Source organism: Eriocheir sinensis, chromosome 45 (genome assembly GCF_024679095.1).
Source record: "Eriocheir sinensis breed Jianghai 21 chromosome 45, ASM2467909v1, whole genome shotgun sequence".
NCBI classification, from domain to species: Eukaryota; Metazoa; Arthropoda; class Malacostraca; order Decapoda; family Varunidae; genus Eriocheir; species Eriocheir sinensis.
In genome coordinates this window covers 8,198,776-8,209,614 of record NC_066553.1, presented here as the reverse complement: position 1 = coordinate 8,209,614, position 10,839 = coordinate 8,198,776, and the positions used below count along the sequence as shown (strand labels likewise).

The following is a 10,839-nucleotide window of genomic DNA, read 5'->3' as shown; positions in this document are numbered from 1 at the left end:
GGCTTGCTGCACTGGCAAACACAAGATTTGGTCCGGTCATGACTATCAAAATCACTAAACTTTCTCTGTGTAGCTTATCAACAAGCTATCTAGGATCATTGTCATCAAGACAAGTTTTTTACATTCGCAAGGTAGAGCAATGTCAGAACAAAGGAGGCCCAGGATTTTGTTATAGGGTTGCCACAATGTACATAGATGAGCATCAGACTTTTGGAAAAGGAAGGAAGTTGAATGCATGGGATACAAAGGTTGTGAGGAGAATGTTTAATGGTTGTGATAACCTTGCGTTAGCAGCAAAAGTAAGGATGAAAAATGATAATTTCCAAGGAATGGGAAGAAGGAAAATGAAAGGAAGGAATTGACACATAAGATAATGTGTGGCAATGGTAAAATGCAGATATATAGAAGGAAGATGAAGGAATCACTGGGAAGAACAAAGGTAGTAATAAAATACAATGCTGGAGTGAGGTGTTTGAGATTTTCAATCATTCCACAAAGTTTTAGACTACATTATGTTAGGGTTAGGGCTACTGAGGAAGCAGTTGGATATAAGGTGTATGGAAGGAATAATAAAGGAAGTGCATGGTGGATAGATAAGATAAAAGAGGCAGTTGAGGAGGAAAAAAGGACTTAATAGAAAATCATATATAGAAATGTGGGAGACAGGAGAGAGTGTCTGGAGTGTAAGACGGCAGGATCAAGGGAGATGGTGTCAGAAAGAGATACAAAAGAAATGGAGCAACAGAATGGATGAATGTTGGAGAGAAGAGTTGGCAGGCGAGGGACTGAATGTGCTGAGAGGGAGTGCCAGAACAGGGAGAGTTGGAGACTCTTCTGCTGTGGAAGTGTTCACAAAGATGGAATGCTGTTAAGCTATATTCCAATCCTTGCAACTGATGTGCATAAATATTTAAATTCCCTTATCATAATACATTCCCAAAAATTATTGAACTCATTTTAGGAGAAAGTAGACATTAATAGAAACACTAGGACATTGGAAATAAAATATAATATTTGTATATATACATTTCAACGATCTACAATAATCTATTTACCTTATGATTATTTATCCTTTTTTTTGGGAGAAATGGCATTTAGGTCCAGGCTCTCCAGCTGCTGCACCAACTCAGAGTGCTTGAACTCATTGGGTCTGTGGTGGAACTTTTCCAGTAGTCCCGTCCGAGCTAAGTCACTCCCAGAGAAGTACAGCTGAAGCTGGTTCACTAGGAATTGAGCTTCAAAGGCATTCTGAAAATAAAACATGGCATTCACAGATTCATTATAGTTAAGATGCTTGTTTCTCTCTTTACCATCAAATTCCCTACTCATTCATGAATGACTAGATGGTTACATTATGAAGTGTTATTACCCTTATATTCCTATTATTTCTTTTTACAAAGCAATCACCATAATCTTTATAATGTCATCTACTCTAAGCACGGAGCAGAATATGAAGCTAGTTTTCAAGCTATTGAAACCAGCAATAAGGAGGTTAACTCGTACAGCGTTTTGGTATTTTGTAATTTCCTCCCCACCCCAGCGTCGGAGGAAAAATCAAATTTTTTTTTTGCATAAAACAGCTGAAAAACATGAAAAATGAAGAGATATAATGTCTTTTAGCTTACCGTCCCCTAGAAGTCGGTGTTTTGGGCCATTTTTTGTTGATTTGGGAAGCGAAATGGAAAAAGTGTTGATTGCCGTAGACTTTCTTGGATTGTACGTGCATATCAGTGTAAATCGTTTTCTCTCGACATATTTAGCACAGACTTATATATATTGTTAGAGTAACTCATTTTGAGCTTTTTGATAGTTCAAGTCAATGTACAGTCGCCCACAAGAGTGTTTGCTCACGCAATTACAGTTTATACGTGGCCCCCTCCTTACCAAAAATGCCAATACAAAATTGTTGGTTCTGGACGTCAGTATACCCACTATACCTCACCCACAACACTGTCAAACCACTTTCCAACCACCAACCACTTCAATTTTCACATCACGATCTCCAAAACCACCTCCAACATTCAAAAAAATAAAACAAAAATTGTACCCAGAATAATGGCTGCCAGGTTGCCAGTTATGGCAATAAATTAAATATATTGGGTGGTCAGTATTCCCAAGGGATCAGTCTACTAGGACACCACCATAGAAATCACCCTCGACACGCTCCAGTGACGGGAAAAAATAATACATTAAATATGTACGACGTACGTATCTAACACTCAATGGTATTAAAAAATAATACGTACGTCGTACGTATCTGACGCTGTATGGGTTAAAAGGAGACTCCAATAAAATCTGAAAAAAAAATACTCACCAAAACATCCTTGTTGTACTCTCCCTGCATGAGCACAATGCCTCTCTCTTCCTTCAGGTCAGGATAGTGGACCATTGTCAAGCATTCTGGGGCATCTTCCTTGTATGCCTGTGGGATGCAATACCATTACTTAGGATGCTGTAAAAATTCTAGGTGTGGGTTTCCTCTGGCATTCCTCACAGCTTCTTACAAAATCTTCCTTTTTTATAAAACTGCAGTGTCTTACAGTATCATTCACATTCCATTAAATTTATCCTTACAAACTCAAATTGAAAAGTTGAGAATTAACACACAGACATAACAGTGTGTGGTGATGGAGAAATATTTGATGCTCAGGATGTGTTGCTCAGCAGCGCAGGGGCTCAGAGTGGGGCCTACTGTTACTGCTGCTAATGATGTTGTCAAAGAAGGATGAAGATAAGAATAAAGAAAAGGAGGCGGAGAATAATAATGATGATGATGATAATAATGATTGGATGGAAAAAGAGAAGGAAAATGTAATGGTGATAATGATGAAGAGAAGGAGGAGGAGGAGGAGCAAGAAAAGAGGGGAAAAAGGAGGAGGAGGAAACATGGAAATATGGAAGAACAGGCAAAAGAAAGCAACAGAAAGTTCATGAGGTTCTTCAGTGACCTGCAGAACAGATTAAAGAACTTGCTGTACATACCTATGGAAGCATTCAGTTCCCTCCTGATTCAACAAGGTAAGTCAATGTGATTTTTAAAGGAGTTGATCATCTATCCATTTACTTCTGAAGGAATGTTATTGCAGCAGTGGCAGATGACTGTTTGAGAAGACTTTGTACCTCATTGCCTACCTCAAATTGTTTGACCATCATAAAAATGTTCTAGTTTTCTGTTTAATTTGGAGATAAAAATACTTGGAGTAATCAACATTACTGAACTTGTTCGGGTATTTGAAAACCTGCATCAAATCCCTTCAAACTCATCTCTCTTTCCAGTATAAGGAGGTTGCCTTGCTTAAGTCGTTCTTTATATAGCTGCATCCTCTATGATGGAGGAGGAGGGAAAGATGATGGTGAGCGAAAGTAATGGCAACAGAATGCAGAGAGTGAAAAAGGTCTTCCCTGACCTGGTAGTTGATGAGCGGCGTGAAGTGTGCCTCATGCCCAGCAAACTGCACCACAATGAACTCGTAGCCTTGGTCTCTTGGTAAGGGAAGCACAAACTGAAAAAAAAAAAAAAAAATACCTTGAGTTCTCTTTGAGCTAAATAACACAAAGGGTTGAAATGTGCTTAAGCATTATATCAAGATGATAAAATTACTTTCAATAACGAGTATACGTACTTAAAATACAAGATCAAATAACATGTGAAAGGGAAATCATTATTCATGAATATAATTATTTTTCTGACTGTTCTCTTGGATGAGGTTAACTTATGCCTGTTCTGTCTGTCATACAACTGTTATGGTTTGTGTGAGGAAGATATATGGTGTTCTTCATTATTACTTATAAAATTGTCTATTATGTTTACATGATTGCCAGAGTTGCTACTCACACATGGATATTTTATTGTAGCTTCGTGAAGTTTCTCATATATTTCAGCAGATATCATTCCACACACAGCATCCTTGTTGCGAAAATGCTCCATCCATATCTGAAAAGGAATTAAAAATGAGGAAAAGACTAAGAAAATTAAAGTACTGTTTTTCCTATCATGTATATAAGGTTAGTATTTTCTTCTTGCAGTAATATATGATTGGGACTGAAAGATGAGAGTTATCAGTGATAACATTATTGGTATGACATTACAATATGTATATGTCTAAAGGATTGATTGGTACTGCTACCCAAGTACTTTTTACACAATCTTCTCATTTGAAACCTCCCTATCCCTACATTTTTTTTGAACTGAAATTGTAAGAATCCTAATGGATCAATGTGAGCAACATAAAACTCACCTTACAGGAGTTGAAGAAGTGTTTGGTGTGATGTTTTTTTCTGAGGCATGGAGGCTACTGTGGCCTCTCCTGCCTGCCTTATCCACTTCTGTCAGCACATCATCAGACCAGTCAAAGTTCACCCTTACACCTACTGGTTATCATCCCACAGCACACACATCACTTTAAACCAGAGTGCAATAACTTCTGAACTAGTGGGTGATCAGGCTGCAACCAAGTATAAGAGACAATAACACAATGTATCCTGTCTGTAAGTTCTGGTCCACATGTAAAGATAGCATTGAGTGGTAACAAAAAATATAATACACAATGGTCAAACTGTGGAAATGATCATATTATATGAGTGAGAATAGAGTGGTGAACTATCAGGATACCACTCAATGCTGCACTTTCATTTGGATCAGGAGTCACAGATGATGGGTGATCTATTGTGGGTAAAACAATGTTTGGTAAACAATCCTTACTGTCTCTTATCCTTGGTTGCATCCAAATCACACATAGCACAGAAGTTCTCATGTTCTGTGGTTTAAAGCAGTGTGGGTGCTGTTGTGTGATATGTTTGCCTCTATAACCAGTAACTGTAAGGGTTGGCTTTGATGTATTTAACCCGGTAGCTGCGAGGATCATGTTTCTTAAAGGCCCCTCTAAGCGAATTAATGAGAAAAAAATCATCACTCACGCAAATCACTATATAATACATATCAGCGCATTTGTGATCACTTTATTTTTGGGGAGGTTATGTCAAGGCAAAAATTTGGCCCATCGCTGGTACGCAGTAAAGCCACAAATTTGGCCCATCGCTGCTACCGGGTTAATGAGGTGATGACAGATGTTGGTGAATTGGCGCAAGAGGCCTGAATGGGGATGAAGCCATAGGTAGCTCTCATATGCAAGCCTCAGAACAATCATTACACCAAACACCTCATTAACTCCTTTAAGGTGAGTTTTATGTACTCATGTTGCCTCCATGGTGAAGTGGTTAGGATGCCGAGCTACACATCTGACGACCTGGGTTCAAATCCTGGCCTGGGCTGGCAAAGCACAGCCTGACCAGATGTTCATCCTCACTTTCGGGTTGGTCAATAAATGGATGCCTGGAGAAGCATATGAAAGGTAAACTATGGTAACCCAGATGATGTACACTTGCATTGTGTTCCAGGGTAATGGGTTCTTATCCACCACAAGCTCAAAGGCCAGTGAGACAGAAAAACAAACAGTTGCCACATACAGCAATGGCCTAAACCTCCAACTTGTCCCATATCACCATAAGGTAAAAGGTAAAACTTCAACATCTGATTCCATGCTCTATGTGGGAGCACTCTTAGCCTCACAAAACCCTCATTTCTTTTCTGGCAACTTATTCAAGGTGAAAATATTACTTACATATGCCACCTCTTCATTAGTCTTGCCCTGCAGGAGGTCTGTCTTCAAGATGCTCTCCAGTTTCTGTTTGTGATAGAATGTTATCCTTAGTTTAAAGGTATTTCTTGTAATTTGGTATCTCACTCACATACACCCTTCTGGTCATCTTACTCTCCTCCATTCACTCCATGTGGCCAAACCACTTTAAAGTCTGTTGCTTCGCTTCTTCCACCACTCCACACTTCTTCCCTTCACACTTGTGACACATTCCAAAATGCTCGTCCACACTTTAATTACTCATCCCATCCATTCTACTCACACCACAAGCACTCCTCAGATACCTAATTTCCACTACCTGCACTCTAGACCTCTGACTTTCATTCCAGGCCACATTTCACTTGCATATGTGAGGGTTGGTATTAGTGTTGTATTTCTCAAATCCCTCTTTATTTTGAGTTGATCTGGAAAATAATGGCCAGAAAGCACTGGGCAGGGTAAAAGAGGTGATGTTTCTGTTGGTTGGTGATGAGTGATTGCTGCAAAAATGACAATGGTGTGTATTTGAGAAATGTCAAGGCTGATTATGATTTTGAAATGTCAAAGTAAACAATTCTCACCTTCTGTGGAGCAAAGCTGTATGCTCCTTTGGATGCTGACTCCTTAGCCTTCTCTGCAACCTTTGTGAACCCATGTCCACCTGGCTGACTTTCCTTCACCTCCTTGTTTTTGGCAAACTTTGCAAGAAACTCCTCTGGTGACTCCCTGCACAGAGGAAAAGATAGTATAACCATTGTTTCTAACCTCTCATGCAACTGGAGGAAAGATTTCACCTGATGTGACTGGAAATACATCTAAATGCATATAAATTTAAGTATTGCTGCAATCAAACTGGTGAATCTGAAGGAAACACGAGCAAAGAAAATTTGCATTCAAGTGTTTGGGGGATCATTTTAAAGGATTTTTCTAATGAAAATGTTTATTTCTGGGGAAATTATTATCCTATTTGAAAATGTATAATTTTCAAACTTTTTTTTTCTTCTATTAATATGAAAAAGCCAGAAAATGGCATAAAAATCATTGCTAGAATACTTTTGAATGCAAAAATTTGTTTAAGTTGATTGGATAATCTTATTCACTTAAAAACTTTTGTTCGTTTGTTTGGTCCCTACTCCTCTCCTCCCAGTGGCATATAAAAATGGATCAATCATAATATGAAGTAGCAGTCACCTTAAATGAAAGGTTCACAATATGTGAACAAACCCCATTCGCCTCACATAACCTATCTACTAGGGGGTAGCAACCCCTTGCCCACCCCTAACCCATCACAGTTGTTGTGCCCCCTCATTGCCTTATAGTCAATAACAAATGCTAGCTGCCTAATAACTTATCGATACATATAACAGAGGCTATGCCCACCTTTTTTTTGTAGGTCAGCCCCAACCCATCAGTGGCACATGCAAATCAATTTTGAGTGTCAATGTTAGCTTCTTTCGAGGCCCATGCTCCCCCTCACCCCCCCCCCCCCCCTAATGAACAGAGTATGTTAAGGTGAATTAGTAGAGAAAGGTAAAAAAAGTAAGTTCTTTTGCTGATAGCTATGTAATATTAGCCTTGAGTATAAATGTGTCCAGAACTTCCAAGGTGACAATGTAAAGAATGCAAAAATAAGTATGTAGTTCAAAAGGAAATTATGGGGGACCTAAATGTAAAGAAAAAAAGAAAAAAAAAGGAATTAATAGGTAAAGAGAATCAATATAAAGCATGATGAAGTTCTAACAGGTTACTTAAACTTTGAGATTAAATAATGTAAGTATAGGAGCAGCTACAATGTTTCCATTATAATCACAATATCGAAGTGCCATTTCGTAAAACCTTACTTTTGTGCTTTAGCAATTTTGGCAGCATATTTATCAAAGTAAGGGTTCTTCTCCAGGTCCTCTATTGCCCTGACCATAGCATAGCTGGATGTGTTCACTGGTTGTTTGCTCATGATGGTGACGGCTGTTCGTGCAGCCACACAAATACGTCCTCCCAGGTTCAGCATCACACACGGCACCCTGCAAAAAAACAGCTCAATGCATAAAACTAATTAAGCAACAACAAATTGCATTAAATGGCATACACACACTGACAACATACTTAACTGGTGGTTTACCTAAGCAACTGTAATAGAAGCAAGGAAGTCCGAGCTCATACAGTGCCTATTCATTGTTTCTCAATCTTAAGCTGATTATATCTTTTTATTAAAACAAAGATCTTTGCACTTGTCCTTGTCATAACCCATTCTATCAAAGAAATACTTCTGCTCAGTAGTGAGATAGGAAGGAGTGGGAGGTTCTCTTCCGTGGTTCTTTTTTCTCCCTCTTGATGATTGGTGTGTTGTTGGTTTTTCCTCACACACTTATCTTGTTTAATCCCTCCAGAAAATGGCAAAACATAATGTGTCATGTAGCACAAAGTGTTTGAACATGCCTTCAGGGCCACTATTGACATTCTATCCCAGACTAGTGTTTTGCTGGGGTTGAGCCCAATTCTTCACCTATCTAATGCATATTTCTATGTTGGTTAATTTTGGGTCCTGAAACACAGCAGCTGGAGCAGGGCCAAGCAGCTTGCCTCTTCTTCCACAAGAATGTCACTAAAACATTGTTCATCTCTTAGCCTGTCTGAGTGAGCTTCACTGAGTGCTATTGTGGCAGTCTTCAGTCAAGTGATCTCCTTGCCAGTGTTCTAAGATCTAACATAAGCTCTGTCACATACGGTGTGTTTAATACCCTTTGCAAATTAAAAGCAATGATTATAACATGATGATGATGCGGCATGGGTGGTAGTGTTTACTCACAAGCTGCCATGATTGACAATGATGCAGCAGTGGGGCTGGAATTTTGGATCTTGTCATTGCAATTAGTTCCATGCTCATGCCTAAATTTGATTAGGTTATAGAATGTACGTACTATAATATTTTTATTTGGGAATTTTTTTTATCGAGGTAGGATTAGGATAGGTTAGATTAGTTTTTATATAATTTTACTTTAGGTAGGTTATGTGGTTAGGTTATTTCCATACTCATGTCTAGGTCAAGTTATAGAATGCACAGTGGCAAAAAGATATTATTTTTGATAGGTTAGGTTAATTATTTACGTGTTAGAGCTAGGTTACATAAGGTTAGATTAATTATTTTTGTTCTCATGTCTAGGTTAGGTCAGATTATAGAATGCACAGTGGTGAAAAGTTATCATGGTAAAACTCCAGTCATTCACCAACTTCACCCTGGTGGTTGGCACTTTTTTATCTAAAGATCATACCAACCTATTCATCTTTTGTTATATCAGTTTACACAGCAAATTACTTGTTTCTTAAATAATTGTTTTCTACACTTCCTCTTACCACTGTATGACATTTTACCACGCTGTTTTGATGGGTTGCAGTTCTTGCCAGTCACTGCAACGGCATGCTGCCACTACACACAATAAAACGGGTCACAATTAGGTATCAAAATTAATGAAATCTAACAAATTAAACCTAACCCTTAACGGAGGGGGCTTTGTCCACCTTGACCTCCCCCCCGCCTGCTGAGAGGAGCTTCAATCCCATCGACCCTCCTGGATTTTAGTGAAAGAAAATAATATCGCACAAATTAGTAATTTGCGACAAAAACAGTACCGAGAAATGTTGAAGAGCAAATTTAAATCTAGTAGAAGAAAATGGTGTTGACCATCCAAGTGAAATTGGTAACAGACTGGAGTAATCCCATTATTATATTACATTTTTGTGTATTTGTGCTTACATTAGTTACAAATGCTGGCTTCAGTTTTGTAATACTGCTGCGCTTGTAGCGGAGCGGGGCCTGAAACCTCATCAACAGTAAATGGTACATCAGGTAAGTTGGGTAAGGTTTGGTTAATTACGGACAATTTACCGTTTCACCCAACCAACGATTTTCTGACGTGGTTCATGTTTTTCCGGTGATAGATGTAGTGAATTGCACGATTTTGGGTACCTCATTAAATTCCTTGATTTTGAGTATCTTCAAATATGAAACTTTTATTTTGGTTAATATGCAGGATGAGTAGGCGTGATCTGTGAAGCACAAGGGACATATATTCCATATTGTTTATACCTCAGTGTATTCAGGTTAATCTATTGAGCCTGGCTGGCCCATACATTCTCTATAGCACGGAAAAAGTAGACATTTGCGACGGAAATGAGGTACAAAATCGTCCAATTCACTACATTTATCACCAGAAAAACATGAACCACGTGAGAAAATCGTTGGTTGGGTGAAACCGTAAATAGTCTCCATTATCTATGTACGGAGCAGGTGGGCTAAGCTGAGATATAACACTCCTCCTTGACGCCCGTAGTGGAGAAATTACACAAACTTTACTCACCGCAGCCACACTCCACCACACTTTGGCCGAGGTGCCGTGCTTCTCTCTTTCTAACGGAGGTACAAATCTAGAAAGTAGGAGGGTACAAAAAAAAAAATTAAGTTGCATGCACAAATTATCAAGTTCAAGCTCGGGGCTGAGTCGGAGGCATAACAATCCGCGCTTCTTCTTATGACCTGTTCCGCGTTGGTGCCGCAGGACAGACTTTTTTGCCGAAATACCATCCGCTTGTGCTGGCTGGCCTGCTGGGTAGAGTCCACAGAGTTATATACCTAGAGCGCGCGAGCCAGACACTCGGATGCGGCAACCGGAAGTACCTCGGCCGCCATCTTTGGGAGCCCAGTCCAACCAACTCTGTGCTCCAGCCGGCAACTTCAAAGTGGAGGTAAGTGGTAGGTGGTGATGGTGGTGGTGGTGGTGGTGATGATGGTGGTGGTGGTGGTGCTATAGTGGTGGTGGTGATGGTGGTGGGTGGAGGATTTGGCTGAGAGAGAGAGACGGACTGACGTGACATGACATAACTCAGGTTTTATACTCTCTCTCTCTCTCTCTCTCTCTCATCTTTCTTTTTCTTTCTTTATTTTTACATCTTACATATTGTAAATAAGTACATATATGTCGATGAGCGGGCAACGGCCCGCCGCTGGGGGGAGTGTCTCTCTCTCTCTCTCTCTCTCTGAAAAACACCATCACCAAGACCACCACCACAACTATCACGTACCACCACCACCACCACCACCACTATCACGTACCACTATCACGTACCTCCACCACCACCACCACTATCACGTACCTCCACCACCACCACTATCACGTACCACCACCACTATCACGTACCACTACCATCA

The 10,839-nt window shown here is 39.7% G+C and overlaps 1 protein-coding gene across 5 annotated transcripts; it reads right to left on the bottom strand.

Moving 5' to 3' along the window:
* Positions 1-114: 114 nt before the first annotated feature.
* LOC126980709 (ATP synthase mitochondrial F1 complex assembly factor 1-like) lies at positions 115-10,303 on the bottom strand. Of its 5 annotated transcripts, XM_050830891.1 has the most exons (10): positions 9,992-10,034; positions 9,388-9,447; positions 7,478-7,657; positions 6,218-6,362; positions 5,622-5,684; positions 3,836-3,934; positions 3,408-3,503; positions 2,315-2,422; positions 1,056-1,248; positions 115-837 (listed from the first exon to the last, which is right to left on the bottom strand). In XM_050830891.1, coding segments are annotated over exons 2-9 (879 nt in total). In that variant the 5' UTR covers positions 9,390-9,447; positions 9,992-10,034; the 3' UTR covers positions 115-837; positions 1,056-1,062. The 5 variants fall into 5 exon arrangements, with proteins under 5 accessions (XP_050686848.1, XP_050686850.1, XP_050686847.1 ...); XM_050830893.1 differs by lacking the exons at positions 115-837; positions 9,388-9,447 and adding an exon at positions 8,988-9,060 and having other exon boundaries at positions 993-1,248; positions 9,992-10,042; XM_050830890.1 differs by lacking the exon at positions 115-837 and having other exon boundaries at positions 993-1,248.
* Positions 10,304-10,839: the final 536 nt, after the last annotated feature.

Coding starts and splice junctions, on each gene's coding strand:
- LOC126980709 (XM_050830891.1), bottom strand. Junction 5,685..6,217: donor ACAGCTTTGCTCCACAGAAG/GTGAGAATTGTT, acceptor TATCACAAACAG/AAACTGGAGAGCATCTTGAA. Junction 3,935..5,621: donor CTAATGAAGAGGTGGCATAT/GTAAGTAATATT, acceptor ATTCCTTTTCAG/ATATGGATGGAGCATTTTCG.